The 17,086-nt window shown below is 54.7% G+C and overlaps 1 protein-coding gene across 2 annotated transcripts; it reads left to right on the top strand.

Annotated features, from left to right (window-relative positions):
- The first annotated feature begins 2,602 nt into the window (after window positions 1–2,602).
- Window positions 2,603–16,726, top strand: LOC119090959 (ER lumen protein-retaining receptor). 2 transcript variants are annotated; one of them, XM_037213685.1, is made up of 7 exons: window positions 2,603–2,843; window positions 3,491–3,680; window positions 4,403–4,472; window positions 4,983–5,137; window positions 5,775–5,872; window positions 7,017–7,129; window positions 15,418–16,726. In XM_037213685.1, the coding sequence occupies exons 1-7, from the start codon at window positions 2,753–2,755 to the stop codon at window positions 15,421–15,423; spliced, it is 723 nt and encodes a 240-aa protein (XP_037069580.1). In that variant the 5' UTR covers window positions 2,603–2,752; the 3' UTR covers window positions 15,424–16,726. The 2 variants fall into 2 exon arrangements, with proteins under 2 accessions (XP_037069580.1, XP_037069581.1); XM_037213686.1 differs by lacking the exon at window positions 7,017–7,129 and having other exon boundaries at window positions 2,606–2,843.
- Window positions 16,727–17,086: the final 360 nt, after the last annotated feature.

Raw genomic sequence — 17,086 nt, 5'->3', positions numbered from 1 at the left:
AACGCGTTTCTCTATCAGTTCGAATTCCGAAAAGTGAAAAAGTTGTGGCAATACTGATTGTTGATCCACGGTCAGACCTGGCGGCGGGCGGCAATGGACGGATCCGCCAGCGGCGCATGTTGGCGAACACTGTTACGTCAACAGAGCCGTACATAATAAACGTGCACTCAAAGTACATCCATTATATATTTATACATATCCATATATGCACACATATATATATATATATATATATATATATATATATATATATATACATATGTATGTATGCATATGTGCGTGTGTGTCTGTGATTATGCTCAAAATCAAATAAGAAAAACGTATGTGTAAGTTGTATGCTGTTAAGCTGCTTTGTTACTTAAACGTACATATGCAACACTGAAGAACGTTGTTTCCAGGAAAAATTGGCATTTGATCTGTCCTAGTAGGGTAAAGTACGGACCTAGAGGCATCAACCTGGCTATTAACCGCAAGATTTCATTAGAGGCAATCCGCCGGGCTCTCTACGGGACTGTTTCTTCCGTAGTTTGGTAAAGACATGGGTCGCATCGACCCCTCCCCATCTCCATGAAAAAGCGGCGAATTGGGGCGAAGGTGAAACGACGCAATACGATGCGGCATCCGAATACTCTCCTGGCTTACAAATGCCGTTGAATACAATTATATCGGTTAGCTCACAAAAACTGGAGGTACAGCTTTTGTAAGCAACGAAATGATCAGGCAGCCTTTACCAGCTGGGAGCGCCGGTTCCAGACTTATTGCATTGAGCAAACACAGCGCCCATTCAATTGCTGTCAATAGCTGACTTTCCAAACACACTATACAACCACAAATACCACGGACCGACAAAAGCTCTCGACATGCTGAAAGTCTTTACAGAGAGTTGGTAACTGGACTAGTAGTTTTCAAGCATCGCAACAATTTAGTGGAGTCGCCCATGTCGGACTTCTGACACTTAAGTTGTCAATAAGGTCAAGCATGACCCTCTAGACCTGTGTTTCTTGGATATCAAGCAGCTGAATAAAACTGCATCTGATCAATTGCATGCAACCGCCAGAAACTCCGACCAAGATTATGGAGGACAGTGGTTAGCGGTGTGTTCGGTGTTGCCGGCCTACGTCGGCCCGCCCAGCCAGCCTGCCCTCTGACCGGCACCTCCGCACCCCTGAAGAGGTGCGCTCGCTCGCACCTGCACTCGCCACTGCTGAGATCCCAGCAGGCGACCGGCCAGCGGGACACCCGTAATTGCCGGGGGAGCTCCAAACGCGACCAACGATCCATCAACGAGTGAAAGGCAAAATAGGGCTGGGTCCATGCCCGTAGCGCACCAACTTCCGTCAGGAAATACACTAACTACCTCAAGTGACATGGCAGTGAACTGATCAATACACTGACTACCTCAAGTGACATGGCAGTGAACTGATCAATACACTAACTACCTCAAGTGACATGGCAGTGAACTGATCAATACACTAACTACCTCAAGTGACACGGCAGTGAACTGATCAACTCTGACGTGAGCTAAGCTCGCCCACGCGCAGCCCATGCGGATGAGACCCATGCTAGCTCTCCCTCTTATGTGCAGATGACATGACAAAACCAGACCAGGAAGCACGCGACACGAAAATTATTATCCACATAGTTAAGATGATAACATATGGGCAGTCCATCTGGGCCCAAACGGGACCCAATCCCATGCTGGCATGTAGCCATCTTGCCCACCTGCGGCCCGTTTGGATCTGGGGCTATGCCGCTCCTCTTTGATGCAAACTAGTTTGTACACGAGAAGAAAATATCCAACCATGCAGCGCGAAGTACAACAATTAATACACTATTGTAAAAGATGGCAGCATATGGGAAGCCCATCTGAGTCTAACATGGAGCCCAAAGACTTGCCCACCTACGGCCCATGTTGACATGAGCCCAACTTGCCCACATGCATCCCATATAAACCCCAACCCGGGCTGTTCTCCTTTGTTACGTGCTCATTTGTACACGACAAGGAAAAAATCGGAAGTAGGAGCACAAAGTAGACAGACTAATGCACCTGCGCCGAATATGGTAGCGTATGGCCAGCTCATCTGCGTCTCAGATGGAGCCCAAATACTAGCCCACCTGCATGCAACCTTCACGGACGTGAGCCGACCTAGCCCATGCTCATCTCATTGCTTCTCAAATAAAAGGCTTTTATAAATTATACAAAGATTGAAAACATACGTGGTGTCTAATGAAAATAAAGTGGGCTTAATCCGGTGATAGAAAAATGGGGGGGGGGGGGGGTAGGCTATCGGGCTTTCCATTCGGCTCCCCAATAATTTACAGAAGTTGACACCCCTGACCTCGTCCAAACGTCCATGATGCCAGTCACAGTGCATGGCATCAGCCGACGTATCGACACGACATTTATCGGTATAGGATACCTCTCGGTAAAGTTTGGTTGATTTCAGCAACATGCGGCTTCAAATACAAATACATTCTGAGTAATGCTCGGTAAACCAGAAACTGGTCGCTGGGTTACATGGCCGCGGGTTAGCCAACCCCAGCAGATTGCGAACCGGTTTAGGTTGACAGTGGCGGGTCGAACGTTGAAGCGCCGCAATTGCCACGTGGCACGCAGCAACGTAGTCGTCAGAGCCCGCAGTTTCGGATAGTCGAGGAGGCGTATTGCTTTCGGGCTCGTGTTGGTGCCTTTCGCCGTGCTTTAGTTCTTTCTCGATATTGGATTGACGCGCAGTGAACATAGTATAGGAAGATGAATGTTTTTCGGCTCAGTGGGGATTTGTCCCATCTCTTTGCGATCATCATCCTTCTGGCCAAGATATGGACGTCAAAGTCATGTGCAGGTATCTTGAGTGTGCGGGCGCCTAACGGTGCACCGATTTGAGACGATGTGGGTCCTCACAAATTCTATTGCTTGTGGCCCTCCAGGTGACCTTTTTTGCAGATGTCCTTACCTTCTAGGGTGAGAGGCAGGCAGCTAGTCTGGTCAGTATCAGTGAAACTTGCGTTGTAAGTCAGGTGGACAGTTAGAAGTTGGCCTGTTGCATAGGGCAGTTATGCATTGTTGGTGTGCTTGGCTGTGTGCCGTGCTTGTGTGCATTTGATTATTCATCCACCTTTTGTGCATGTGAATGCACAGTGAATGGATTTCATGCATGCTGGTCCCCAGCTGCTGGGAATGTCACACAGGTTGAATGTCAAGAAATCCTGGCATACCATCAGTGTAATTAATCAGTTGAAGTAGACACATTTCAGTCTTGAGAGTTAGAACCATTCCATGCCAAGTGGAGCATCTTTTCAGCTCAGCAGCTGATTTTATCTCCAATATCTAAATGTTCATAATTTCAGATAAGATTAAATTCTGTGCTTTTTGAGCTATTTCCTCAAATTGGTATGCTGGACATTTGAATTTTTGTCTGCTGGAGTATGCAGGATGTATACATGCCGCATGTGATTTGTTTTAATCTGATGCATGACATATATTTTGCAGGCCTGTCAGGGCGCTCTCAGGCTCTGTTCCTGGTAACTTATCTGAGTCGCTACTTAGACCTCCTCTCCAACTTTGTCTCTATCTACAACACCACCATGAAAATTTTCTTCATAGTTGCATCAGCAGCAACAGTCTACCTAATATTTGTGAAGTTTAAATCCACATATGACAGGAACCATGACAGCCTCAGGTGAGCACCAGGAGCTGACTGTGTTGGGTTACTTGGACAAGACACTGTAGCCCACAGGTTTGAGCCCAGTGCCAGAGTGTTGATAGACAACATAATGATGTCTGTTATAGTTTATTATTGTCGCATAATAAGCTGAGCCTGTGGTTAACGAGGCCATCAATAGCCATCAATGCCGCCAAGGGCCCTGCATGCGGCAACAGCAGGCACAGATCAAGCAATATGTTTACATTACTAGATCTGTCATATTGCAGCTGTGGTTAGCCACAAGGGGTTGTGTGATATGTCCCATTGCTATGAATAAAGTCTGTTTGATATAGCTAGTCTGAACAGAGGTCCACCTGGAGGTATGATCTGTCTAACAAAATGTGTATGTGATGAGGGGAAGAATTATTATCTTGCTCTGGTTAATGAACACATGTTCTTCTCACATCTGACTCCCTGCTGTACTGTCATTGCAGGATAGAGCTACTTCTGCTGCCAGCTGCTGTCCCAGCTCTTATCACATGTTCTTCCCACATCTGACCTCATGCTCTACTGCCATTGCAGGGTAGAGCTACTTCTGCTGCCAGCTGCTCTCCTAGCTGTGATCACATGCTCTTCCCACATCTGATCTCCTGCTATACTGCCATTGCAGGGTAGAGCTACTTCTGCTGCCAGCTGCTGTCTTAGCTGTGATTACATGCTCTTCCCACATCTGACCTCTTGTTCTAATGCCATTGCAGGGTAGAGCTACTTCTGCTGCCAGCTGCTGCCCTCGCTCTGATCATAAACCATGAATTAACTGTCATGGAGGTTAGTTGTGGGAGTTGACCAGCACCAATTTTGAGGGTATGCAATCAGCTGAGAGAAACTGTCCCTAGAGCAGCAAGTATGTACCCTGTGTGCTTCAGCTTGCAGTGGTGCTGAACAGTGCTTCTGTAACAGCTGAATGGTGATCCAAGAATCAGGGCTGTGAGGCATTCTCTTTTTGTCTTACTGTTTCTGGGTTATCTATCCTGTCTTCATTAAGCTTTTGCATCATTTCTTGATCATTGGTATTCCAGATTACCATCAGTTAAGCACTTTCACACTGTCACTGGCAATAGAAGGACATGCTAGGATGTGCTGAGCTTTGAGCCACTCCATCTCACCTGTGCTGATTCCTCAGTGTTAATTAATGTAGACAATCAGCATATAACAAAGCTGTGATTGCTACCTTTGTAAGTCATGGTATGGCCTGTCACCGCCTGGGTTTGACCAGTATGTCCAAGAAGTGGCCGCTGTGTCAAGGTGGCTGTCACGACCTCGCTCGGGGCCCGCCAGGTCTGCTGGACGTTCAGCATCTACCTGGAGGCGGTCGCCATCCTGCCGCAACTCTTCATGATCTCAAAGACGGGCGAAGCAGAGACCATCACCAGCCACTACCTGTTTGCACTGGGGGCATACCGGGGACTGTACATCCTCAACTGGATCTACCGGTGAGCCCGGGCCAGCCATCAGTTATGTGGTGTGTTTTTGGATTTTTCTCAATGTGCCTTGTGGCTATTTTCGTGACGTGACGTGACGCGCTTTTGGCCTTTTCTTCCCCTGGTTACACACTGGGTGTGCTGGTTGACCCCCTTCCCCCCTCTAGTTGTGCAGTATCCCATTAGTATCCCACCCAGTATCGTAGGTAACTGCCAGAGAAACGTCTGTTTGGCCGCTGGCGTAGAGACGCGAAACAAAAAACAGACGTGCACTTTGTCGTCAGAGATAGCCACCATCCTGTTTTAAGGTATTCATTTGTTCTTGAAAATTTTGGCATGTTTTGCAGTTACACCTGAGTATCATAACACTATCCAAAACCCTCACCTCCCTCCCTTGTTATGATTGTTACGCTTCTGTCGCACTCAATAACAACCCTATTCCCTGCGAAGCTTGATGTAATTTATGGACGACCCGTGCCTCCGCGCGTGGTGACCTCCTGAATGCGACGAGGTCACGATGGGTTCCCTGTATCCGCGGGTAGATCTACCAGTCAGAGTCTGGTCTGTTCCTTCGTCCGGGCCGTCCCTCATCTGACTGTCCCCATGTGCCTCTCATCCCCTCTGTGTGACCCTGGCTTCTCGACTGCAGGTATTACTACGAGAACTTCAGCGACCCGATCGCCATCGTGGCGGGCGTGGTACAGACGGTGCTGTACGCCGACTTCCTCTACCTTTACGTGACCAAAGGTAAGCGGACGCCCCGCCCCGCCCCGCCCGCCCCGCCCCGCCCCGCCCCGCCCCGCCCCGCCCCGCCCCGCCCCGCCCCGCCCACGGGGCTGTGCCGCCCGCAGTATGCGCTCGTCAGCGTACCACACCCGGCCTCTGGTGGCTGTGGGCTTCAGGAGCGCGCGGCCGGCGCGTTGGCCGTGTCCGCTTGCGTGTGGTGCCGGTCTGTCGTGTGTGCTGTGACGCTCTGGGCATGTCATGTGCTGTGACGCTCTGGGCGTGGCATGTGCTGAGCTCAGCTGCCGGTGGTGGTGGGCTGGCTGTGAGGTGGCTTGGTCGCCGGCAGTCCGAGCGGGCCGGCGCCGCCAGCCTCACTCCACGGGGCGGCTGGCTCGCCGCATATGTGGAAACGCTGTGGTCGCCGCGCATAGAAAGCCGCCTACCATTTCCAACATGTTTTTTTGGGTTTGGTAGGCTGAATGTGGACGTAGTTTAGGACTTGTGACCTTTTTATCCGACAGGTGTCGCTATCACCATCGTCACCAATACGGCGACGGATGTGGGTGCCATATGTTTTTTATCTGTGCCCTCCAAAGGAACTTCTCAGCGATTAAACCATTTCGGCTTAGGACTTCGTTTTCACTCCATTTCCAATAAGTCCCACGCGGAGGCGATGGCATGACTTCCTGCCGGTGAAACTGACGGCTTAATTGCTGGGCCTCCTGGAATGGGCGCCGTCCGTGCGGGCGTTATTTCTAGACCGGCGGCAGTCCTGTATTCGCGGCTAGCTCGTGCCCGAAGTGACCCATCCGTCTGTCATTGCTCTGTGAGATGATGTCAAATGCCCTCCCCGTCAAAAGTATACCACCAAATTAGCCACATTAGCCAATTATCACCGAATTAGTCATCGCCAAATTAGCCTTCGTTTCCCTATTCGGAGGAAGTCATGCTGCCATTGATGCGGAAACCAACCAAACTCACTCCACATCTGTGTGACTGTGTTTTGGCGTAGGTTTGAGGCGGTGTCATTTTGCCGTGTTGTCACGTGTGGGACGGCCCGTCACGCTCCAGCGGACCCGCACGTCCCGCCAGAGTTGGCCCGTTTCCCTGCTGCCTGGTGGGACACCGCATATCCCGTATTTCTCCCCGCACTCGGCGTTCGCAGATGACTTTATAAAGGACGCTGCCACCATCGAAGCGGCCAAATTGTTGCCCGAGGAGGATTTCACGACGGAAATGGACGATGACAAGGGCCGTGTGGCGGTGTCGGGGGTGGCTGTAAGTAGTCGAGGCGCGGACCCCTCTCCTTCCGCCGCCGGCGCGGCCCCGCCCCGCCCCGCCCCGCCTCGCCGGCTCAGCACGTGCTCGCTTGTCACTAACCAGGCACGGGCGGCGGCGTAGTTGGGCCGCGGACGAGCGTTGACCTCCGCCTCTCGGCTGCCCCACTCTGGACAGTCGAGAGGGTCGATTTTAAACCACCGGATGATACGTAGCGCCTGCTTTTGCCCGGCCTTTAAACATACAATACATCTGGCGGGGCGGTAGCTATTGGTAGTAATGTAGTACAAAGCGCGGAGGCTAAGATGTTGTATTGTTCGTTCGGATGTGCGCATTCTCTGGCATGGCTTACCGCGGGGCTCTAGCGTGGGTGGAGGGTGGCCGTGCTTGTGCGACGCGGGTTGAATTGTTTGCCTTCCGGCAAATGGACAGCGTGCCGACTAGAGGTTACCACGCTACTAGAGTCGCTAGATGTGTTTTTAGTCCAGCTTGAGCTCTGACAGCCATGGATCGGCGCCAACCGCCGAGCGCTGAAGGCAGCCGCCGGTCCCGTCGGTGTCGTCGCCCCCGCGGAGAATGCTGGGTTGTTTAACGTAGGCTGTAGCTGGTGTCGGGTCATGCGGCGACGATTCCGATAGAAGAAGCAAAGCGGTGCGTTTGCCAATTGAAGCAATGGCTGGTGAAATGCCAGCTGCAGTGTTGTTGAAGGCGTGTCCGGGACGGGCGTTTAGCTTGGATTGTTTTTTCTCCCAGAAATTAACAAGACGTCGACATTTAGTGGCATTTAGTGGTGAGGTGAGCGTCGCCGAGTTCAGAACTAGAAGCTGGAAATGAGACCACCGCTTCTGTTGTGAATTATCGGCGCCGTGTTTTTTTCAAGGGGGGGGGGGGGGCTGAAGAATGAATGTGACGGAGGCGACCGTTGTCAGCCGTCAGGAGGGCTCGTCGGCGTGCCAGGTCACGCTTTACTCTTGCGGAATATGAACAACCTCTACAGCCAGTTAAACATTCAGCGAGAGCGATAGAAGGTAGTGATGAGTTTTGCAAACTGCATTAGCGTTGCCCTGGCTAGGTCAGTCAGCCGTGGCTGCGGTGGGATTACGGGCGGGACCTCGCTTTGGCTATGAGTTTCGGACGTTTGGCGTCTGAAGGTGAAGTTTCGGTAAACTGCCGTACAGGCGTGAAAGGCCTGTGAAATCAAACGCCTCGTAGGAGAAGGTGATGGGATATCGCCCTACCCTCTCAACCTTTAACGCAGTATTGCTGGAGTCACGTGATTTTCACTGGCGCTGGTGCCTGTGCGATCCCACTTTGAGGCCTGTAGAAAGTAGCCCTAAGTTGGGTTTTTGCAGGTCAAATGAGGTCGAAACGAAATTATGTATCTCGTAACGTTCACTGTCGAATGTCACCAGTGTCAAAGATGTGGCCACGTTTGCGCAGGCAACTGGTAAGCATGCGGCCGGGCGTCGCTGGAAGCAGCCATAGTTCGGATGGTCATGACGCGCTTGTGGTTATCGAGCGCGAGATCGGGCTGAAGATCAGCCGGGCGCGTCGATTCGCATGCCCATAGGCATATTCAGGGTTTCACGTATCGTAACATTTCCATATCATATCCACATCTTATCTCTCCATTGCATGTATTGAGCGGCCAAGTCATGTCAAGTCGCGGTGGCTCCTTTGTCTGTATTGAGCGGCCAAATCAAGTCTCCGTCCAGTTAAGACGACAGTGCTGACTCTGATGGGAGGCGATGTCTGCACTGCGTCCTCGGCATCAGACTGACGTCCTCGGCATCAGTCTGACATCCTCGGCATCAGACTGACGTCCTCGGCATCAGTCTGACGTCCTCGGCATCAGACTGACGTCCTCGGCACCAGTCTGACGTCCTCGGCATCAGACTGACGTCCTCGGCATCAGACTGACGTCCTCGGCATCAGACTGACGTCCTCGGCATCAGTCTGGCGTCCTCGGCATCAGACTGACATCCTCGGCATCAGTCTGACGTCCTCGGCATCATACTGACGTCCTCGGCATCAGACTGACGTCCTCGGCATCAGACTGACGTCCTCGGCATCAGACTGACATCCTCGGCATCAGTCTGACATCCTCGGCATCAGTCTGACGTCCTCGGCATCAGACTGACGTCCTCGGCATCAGACTGACGTCCTCGGCATCAGTCTGGCGTCCTCGGCATCAGTCTGGCGTCCTCGGCATCAGACTGCCATCCTCGGCATCAGTCTGACGTCCTCGGCATCAGACTGACGTCCTCGGCATCAGACTGACATCCTCGGCATCAGTCTGACGTCCTCGGCACCAGACTGATGTCCTCGGCATCAGACTGACATCCTTGGCATCAGTCTGACGTCCTCGGCATCAGTCTGACGTCCTCGGCATCAGTCTGACGTCCTCGGCATCAGTCTGACGTCCTCGGCATCAGACTGACATCCTCGGCATCAGTCTGACGTCCTCGGCACCAGACTGACGTCCTCGGCATCAGATTGACGTCCTCGGCATCAGACTGACATCCTCGGCATCGGACTGACATCCTCGGCATCCGACTGACGTCCTCGGCATCAGATTGACGTCCTCGGCATCAGTCTGACATCCTCGGCATCAGTCTGACGTCCTCGGCATCAGTCTGATGTCCTAGGCGTCAGCACGACGTCCTCAGCGTCAGTCTGACGTCCTCGGCCTCATTCTGACGTGTGTCGTCACGCGCCCACGTCAGAGGCGCGTCGGACGTGTGGCGGATGCCCTCGAGAGTCAACGGCCGCTGTGCCCTTCGGGGAACTGCGGCGCCAGCTTCCGGCGACTCTGTAGTCGCGTGGCGGGGCGGGGGTGGCGTCTGAGCGACGGGCGAGGATACGGTGGGGAATGGAGCATGTCCGCCCCCTCGAGGACTAGCGGGCAAATGAGCTTTCTGAGAATGGTCCCGGGAGTAGATATAGGCTCAGCAAACGCCTGTCCTGATACCGCTTGTTATTTGTCTTCCAGCGGAGACGCCCGCGTCTGGTCCGTGGTGGGCCACGGACAAGTGTTGTTGTAGATGCCGGGAAGGCCAACGTTCAGGGGATGCCCCGCTTGCAAGGGATGCCCGACCCAATGTATGCCCTGGCTTCAAAGGATGCCCTGGTCCCAAGGGATGCCCGGGTCCCAAGGGGCTAGGCGGTGCGCGAATAAATACAACTCACCTTAGTGTTCTTTTACGTTGTTCGTGGGGGAAGACAGGTGAGTCGTGTGTTCCGCTGGGTGCTATCTCCCAAGCGGGCCTGTTGGGCCACTAGGCATCTACCATCCCAGAGGTACGGGGTTCGATTCCCCGCGGCACCCGCCCTTCCTGCCAGGGTGAGAGGCAGGCGACGCCATATAGCCTTAGCAGCTGAGTGTGTCGTAAGGCCCCAATGACATGACATGACAGACATCTACCATCGGCGTGATCACGTGGCTATTTGCCCCCCCCCCCCCCCGTCTGATCTGACCTGGTCGTAGTGAACCGTGATGTGGCATAGGCATCTGCAGTGGATGTATCAGTCGCCTACATGGCCGGCGCGGCAGTGCTCCGGGTGCAGCCAGAGGTGGGCACGTCGCACTGCGGCCACTCGGCCACCCGTGGTGGGGGAGGCAGGCGCGCGCAAGTCCACTGTGTTTGTGCACGGCTGCAGTGAAGAACGCTCCAATTTATGTGTTTTGTTTTTGTTTACTCGCATTCTGCATTGTTGGTAGGTACAAATGTTGCCCGTCGCTAGCTTCAGTTTTGACATTCTTAAAAAAAAAACTAGTGGACAACGGCAAGTTCGGCCATGTTTCACCCTTCCCCTCCAGTGTTCACGTTGAAAAATTATTTTTGCGTCACCCCATATGGACCTATCCTGTCTTTTTCCACGGCCAGCAAGGCGTGTGCGCATGTTCAGCGAGAAAAAAAAGATGGTCGAATACATTGGAACCGATGCCACCAGGCCCTGAACAGTAGCCTTTGTCGAATAATTTTTCGGTCGAGATTTCCGGTGTGGCTGTTCGGTTGCCTCACCTAATATCCATTTACCGAAATTACTCATCATAAGGCGCATTCACAGCCCACCGATCTATAGCTTTGTGGGGCCTATATTGCGCAGTACGTTATCAGCAACGGAGTCATCCGGCCCGGAGGCCACAGATGGGTATTAGTGTATGCGTGTGTCGTAGTTTCAAGGCCCGTGTGGCATTCAGGACGGGATAGTGCGTCGGCCGACGTACGACCGTTCTCGTTACTCTTGTGCCTTATTGCTCCGCCGGCGAAGCATTGTTCGGATTACGCTTCGTGCGGACGTCTGTTTTTTCAGCCTGTATTATTTCCTTTCGATGGTATAGCGGCGTGTTTCGTGAGCCCTGAGAGTCTGATGAAGTTTTGCCTGGTCGATGACCGTTCGCCCAACATCTTGGCTTCCTTTTGTCTTGCCCGTAGTTGGCTGAACCGTTGTCTTTACCTCGGCGGCAAGGATTCGCGGATAATGAGGGTGCTCCCCATCCCCACCAAATATCTGAAGGTGCCCGGGGCCAATCAGCCAGCCAGCCATCACGCAGTGCGACATGTGACAGCGTCAGGTCGCGAACGGGTAACACCTCGGGACGTACAGCACGAACGGGTGACGCCTCGTGACGTACAGCAGCAAGAGTGGGTGACGCCGCTTGAGGCATAGCACCGTCCCGCCTGCTGTGCGCTGTCTGCCTCTGGTCGTCGCCCGTCGCGCCGCGGTAGGAGCGCCGTCCGGGCCCGCTCGCCCGCCGTACCGTCCCGCCTGCTGCGCGCTGTCTGCCTCTGGTCGTCGCCCGTCGCGCTGCGGTAGGAGCGCCGTCCGGGCCCGCTCGCCCGCCGTACCGTCCCGCCTGCTGCGCACTGTCTGCCTCCGGTCGTCACCCGTCGCACCGCGGTAGGAGCGCCGTCCGGGCCCGCTCGCCCGCCGTACCGTCCCGCCTGCTGCGCGCTGTCTGCCTCTGGTCGTCGCCCGTCGCGCTGCGGTAGGAGCGCCGTCCGGGCCCGCTCGCCCGCCGTACCGTCCCGCCTGCTGCGCGCTGTCTGCCTCTGGTCGTCGCCCGTCGCGCTGCGGTAGGAGCGCCGTCCGGGCCCGCTCGCCCGCCGTACCGTCCCGCCTGCTGCGCGCTGTCTGCCTCTGGTCGTCGCCCGTCGCACCGCGGTAGGAGCGCCGTCCGGGCCCGCTCGCCCGCCGTACCGTCCCGCCTGCTGTGCGCTGTCTGCCTCTGGTCGTCACCCGTCACGCTGCGGTAGGGGCGCCGTCCGGGCAGCGATGGCCATGCCCTCCGTGCGTCGCGGGACTGGCGGGAAGACGGCGGGGGCCTCCTGACGCCGGGCGCTCGCGCCGACCCGACCCCCGCCGCCGTTGGCACGGAGCCGGGCCGGCCCGTGCACCTGCCGACCGGGCGTGCCCTCATCTGTCGACAGCGTGCGCAGCGTCGGTGTCGTGTCATTGGGGCTTTGCGAGGCACTCAGCTGCGGAAGCTATATGGCGTCGTCTGCCTCTCGCCCTGGCAAGAAGAGCGGACACCGCGGGGAATTGAACCCCGTACCTTTGGTTTCCCAGACGCGTGTTGGTTAACGCAGACACGTTAACCACTACACTCCCGGCACCCCTAACCTCGCGGCGTCGGTGGCGCCGCCTCGCACGGTGGGTGGGCCGGGTCCGGCTGGCTCTGCCGCCCGCCGGGCAGTCACTTCCTGGGAGGGAGAGCTCACTCCCTGCTGGGCCGGGCTGACAGTGACCAGAGGATTACGTAGAAAGGAAATATTGGGGGGAGGAATGTTGGCCACCGTCAACGGCAAACACGCCTATGCGGTTTTCATGGCCCCATTGTTCTGGATTAAGCCCGATTGTCTCGTATTCGATATCGGTATCGGAAAAGGCAGTATTGACGACGATCTGGTCGATTATCGGTTCGCCCGCGGCTCTGGGGGCTTCGAGCCCCGGCTGGCAGCTCTGCGGGCCTCGAGCCCTGGCTGGCAGCTCTGCGGGCCTCGAGCACCGACTGGCAGCTCTGCGGGCCTCGAGCCCCGGCTGGCAGCAGTGCAAGCCTTGAGCCCCGGCTGGCAGCTCTGCGGCCCCGAGCCCCGGCTGGCAGCTCTGCGGGCCTCGAGCCCCGGCTGGCAGCTCTGCAGGCCTCGAGCCCCGGCTGGCATTTCTGCGGGCCTCGAGCCCCGGCTGGCAGCTATGCAGGCCTCGAGCCCCGGCTGGCAGTTCTGCGGGCCTCGAGCCCCGGCTGACAGATAGCCGTGACGTTGGCCTGCACCGTGCGGCTGGTTTCACACCTCGATCTGGCCGGGCTGCTGAGTTGCTGCTGAGTTTTTGATCACGCCGCGAACCGGCCGGGTGCGTGGTCGGCTCATGGGAGCCTGCGGCGATTCCGACGCATCGACCCGCGCTGGCCGATGTCATTGCCCGCGTGCTCGCTCCTTGGTCAAGATCCGCTAGCCTCGTACTGCTGCGGCGTCGAGTGGCCGAGGGACCTGGACTCGGCTCTGACCCGTGATCTTCACCTGGCTGGGAACTGAAAACTTGTAGTTGTCGTGGGTTAATCGAACGCAGGGCGAAGTTGTGACGCTTCAGTGTTGCGAGTAAATCTGGCGTGTTCAAACAGCATGCGTACAGATGCCTGCGGGCTATATATCATGACTGTAAGAATTGGACTTCCTGTTACGGAAAACGCGCTTGGTGGCCGCAAATAGAGCTTACTGAGCTTACGGAGCTTAGCTTAGAGCTTACATAGAAGACTTGCTGGCCGGGAGTGGCCATGCCTTGGCCCTCACTCGTTATTATACTCTTAATTATATGTTTGCCTGAGTTATACGTAGGATCGTGACTCGTAAGGGCTCCTGGTCACCTTTTAAATGGTGGCAGATGTGTTCTTTACCGTTAACGTCGGAAATATTTAAAGGGCACACTACAGGCCATACTCAAAGTCGCCATGCAGCTGCGTTATGTCCGACCCTTGTTTCACGATCCCATTGTAAAAATCCGTGTGGCGTAGCGGACAATCCCATTTTGGCACGATGGCAAACAAGCAGTCGGCAGGTTTGAAAACTTTATGGTTGAAGGGCGTCCCGAAATGACCCTGTTTGCAGACAGGCTTTACGCTCGTTCAGCTGAAGTATGTGTGTGCGCTGTACGTTCCCGCTATGAAACTACGCCCTTGTGCGAAATAGAGCTGGTCGTAGCGCGAAGTGAATGGTACCTCCGTGTATCAGCGTCCTGATTTTCGATGCCGGTTAGAGCGTGCGAGCGTTGGCAGATGGCTGTGCTCGCTAGCGGACAGCTTATGTCGATGTATGTGCATTGTGCATCGCATCTCATGCGTTAGGCGCAACAGCTATCACCTCTCTCCTGTCGCATGTGGCTGTCTGGGCTCTCCTGTCACCTATGGCTGTCGTGCTCTCCTGTCACCTGTAGCTATCGTGCTCTCCTGTCACCTGTGACTGTCCATACTCTCCCTGTCACCTGCGGCTGTCCGTACTCTCGTTGATTTGGCTTGCAACGAATAATTTGTTGGGACAATGCAGAAATGACACCATTCGGATATATGCATGCACTGTACTGTGGTTGCAGTATAAACTATTATATACGCCACTTCACCATCACTTATTGTATGCACCGGTACACCACCTCGGTGTTGGGCAAGCACAGTTACAGAGCGAGTTACTGAGTTACTGAGTGAGTTACAGGGTGAGTTACTGATCGCTTGTGCTACGTATGGGCTCGTTGCGACGTAAGCGATGTTTTTTTTTGGGGGGGGAGATTAGGTGGGATTCACTAGGCGTACATTGGGACATGCGGCTGTATACTGCTCATCAGCGCCCCCAGCTAATGTGAAACATTGACATCCAATCCGGTTTATCACGTGGTGATGGTATCCGGACACATGCGACCTGCAAATGCCCCGCAGAACTGCGCACCCACATATCAGTACAGCCGTAGGCTGTGTCCCAGCAGCACGCGCCGATGCAGACATTGTTGAAGCCATGCAACTGCTTCAGTGGCGGCCTTGCCGATGAGGCGGATTTAAAATGCGGTGTCAAAAGTGTTTTGTTCCGATGTTGAATGTTGGAACTGATATTAATTATACTTGCTGAGAAGCGCTGCAATTTCTTGCTCGATGCGTTTTGCGCGCTGATCTCGGCGAAAGAGATGGATCTGGAAGGCAGTGCACGTCGTAGGTGGGTATGCGCGATGCACTGATGACAATCCGCCGTCTCAAGGGAAGGCCGTGCGCCGTTCAGCCTGACGCAGTTTGTTTTTGTTCCCAGTTCTGAGGGGCAAGCGACTGGTGATGCCGGTTTGAGTGGCCGCCGATGCAGATGCCGATGCCGCCGCCACTGGATCTTCGTCCCCTTGCCTGCTCGTTCCACCCTGATAAAACATCTTCGAAGTGCCGACGGCGCAGGACGGGTGGTGCTGATCCAGCGCCGCCCCGCGGGCTCCTGGCGGCGAATCTCTGTCAGAGGCGGGACTGGCCGATGTAGTGTTTGCCAGAGGCGGTACGCGCGGTGTGGTCGGCGATGAGTGACGGCTGCTGCGGTCGCCAGGGCCGGCCAGCGGGTGTCGATGCGTGACGCGCCGTGTGCGGCGGTCTCACCAGCCCAACCGGCGCGAGTTGTTTACTTTTATACAGGTGGAGTGACGGCGTTTGCCGTATTCAGACCAATGTGATAGCGCAGGTGACAATGGTAGGGGCCTGGCCTCGGAAATGTGAAGCATTCGCTGTCCGTTCGGCGTGGCTTTGTGTCGGGCGCAGTCTGTTTCGGGGCACGGGAGTGGCTGTTCACTGTTGGCTTGAAGCTGTAAGGTTTATCGTGGCATGGTAGCGTTGTGCGGCGGGACGAGGATTAAAAGCTGTTTACATATGTGCCCGTGCCAACTGATTGACCGTGGAGGCCGCTGGCGACGGGAGCCGATTGCTGCGTGACAGCGGCGGATCTCAGAACACGTCGAGAAGTCCAGGCTTCGGAACCGCATCGCTTCAGCGATGTCGTCTTCGACTCAACGCACGGGGAGGGGTTGTGATTCCGACGCGGTGGCAAATAGCTCTCTTCAGATTCGTGTTAACTCGGGTGCCCCTGGCTGACTGCACCTGGCCGTCATGTTTACGGTTAAGTTAAATCATCGAGTCTGCGTTTCATCCAGTCTGTGCGAGGCCAAATTCAGAATCTGACTCTGCTGGGTTTTTAAAGGCTACTCCACGTGCACTTGATCAAAAATTGTTATCAAATGCCTCTTAGGTCTTTACAATTGGCATTGCATTTCTTCGAGCGCAAAAGTGTTGTGCAAATATCATTATTGTAGGTCTGTACAAAATTTCTTCCTCTTATCTTTGTACGCGAGCTTTCTTATCACAAAACCCCATATGCAACTTTTCTCTCTCAAATGTTCGTGTTCGCAAAACTTCGCGTGCACAGTTTTTCATAGACATTTTTGTTTGTGTCGTTTTTCCTCGTGATGCGTTTCTCCATACAGGCGTCCTCCGCTTGTCCCATGGAATAGGAAAGCTCACCCTGGCCTCGCACGACGAAATATGATGCAAAATTACGTCCTGGAACCACTAAACTGAATTATTGTACACAGCGTCTGATCAGGAGCTCCGATCACGCCCTCAAACAGCCAGGCAAGTTTCGTGACGACTTCACTAAAGCGTCCCATGTAATGGTTGAGTGTGTCCGGAAACCGAAACACGCCGAAAACCTACGTCTTTACCGGCCATGCACTAGGTTTTTCACCATGGCAGGACAGCATAGTACGCCACGGGAGCGCTGGGGGAGCGCACTCGCGGCTATTTTGAACCTCCCAAGAGTCGCCGTGGGGTTACGCCTGTGACGCTTCAGGCCGCTGATACCTGCCCACGCTGCGGGCCGCCTATCAACGAGCGCTGACCGCGGTCGAGTGCAGCACCAAATGTTCATATCAGTTCCACCGGGTATC

Source organism: Pollicipes pollicipes, unplaced genomic scaffold (genome assembly GCF_011947565.3).
Source record: "Pollicipes pollicipes isolate AB1234 unplaced genomic scaffold, Ppol_2.1 Scaffold_3216;HRSCAF=3773_pilon_pilon_pilon, whole genome shotgun sequence".
Taxonomy (NCBI): domain Eukaryota; kingdom Metazoa; phylum Arthropoda; class Thecostraca; order Pollicipedomorpha; family Pollicipedidae; genus Pollicipes; species Pollicipes pollicipes.
This window is presented reverse-complemented; position numbering and strand designations above follow the sequence as displayed.

What these genes read in the sequence shown, in the direction of transcription:
- LOC119090959 (XM_037213685.1), top strand. Translation starts at nt 2,753, where the DNA reads ATGAATGTTTTTCGGCTCAGTGGGGATTTGTCCCATCTCTTTGCGATC. An exon ending in GACGTCAAAGTCATGTGCAG is followed by an intron (nt 2,844 to 3,490) that starts GTATCTTGAGTG and finishes TATATTTTGCAG; the next exon opens with GCCTGTCAGGGCGCTCTCAG. An exon ending in AGGAACCATGACAGCCTCAG is followed by an intron (nt 3,681 to 4,402) that starts GTGAGCACCAGG and finishes ATGCCATTGCAG; the next exon opens with GGTAGAGCTACTTCTGCTGC.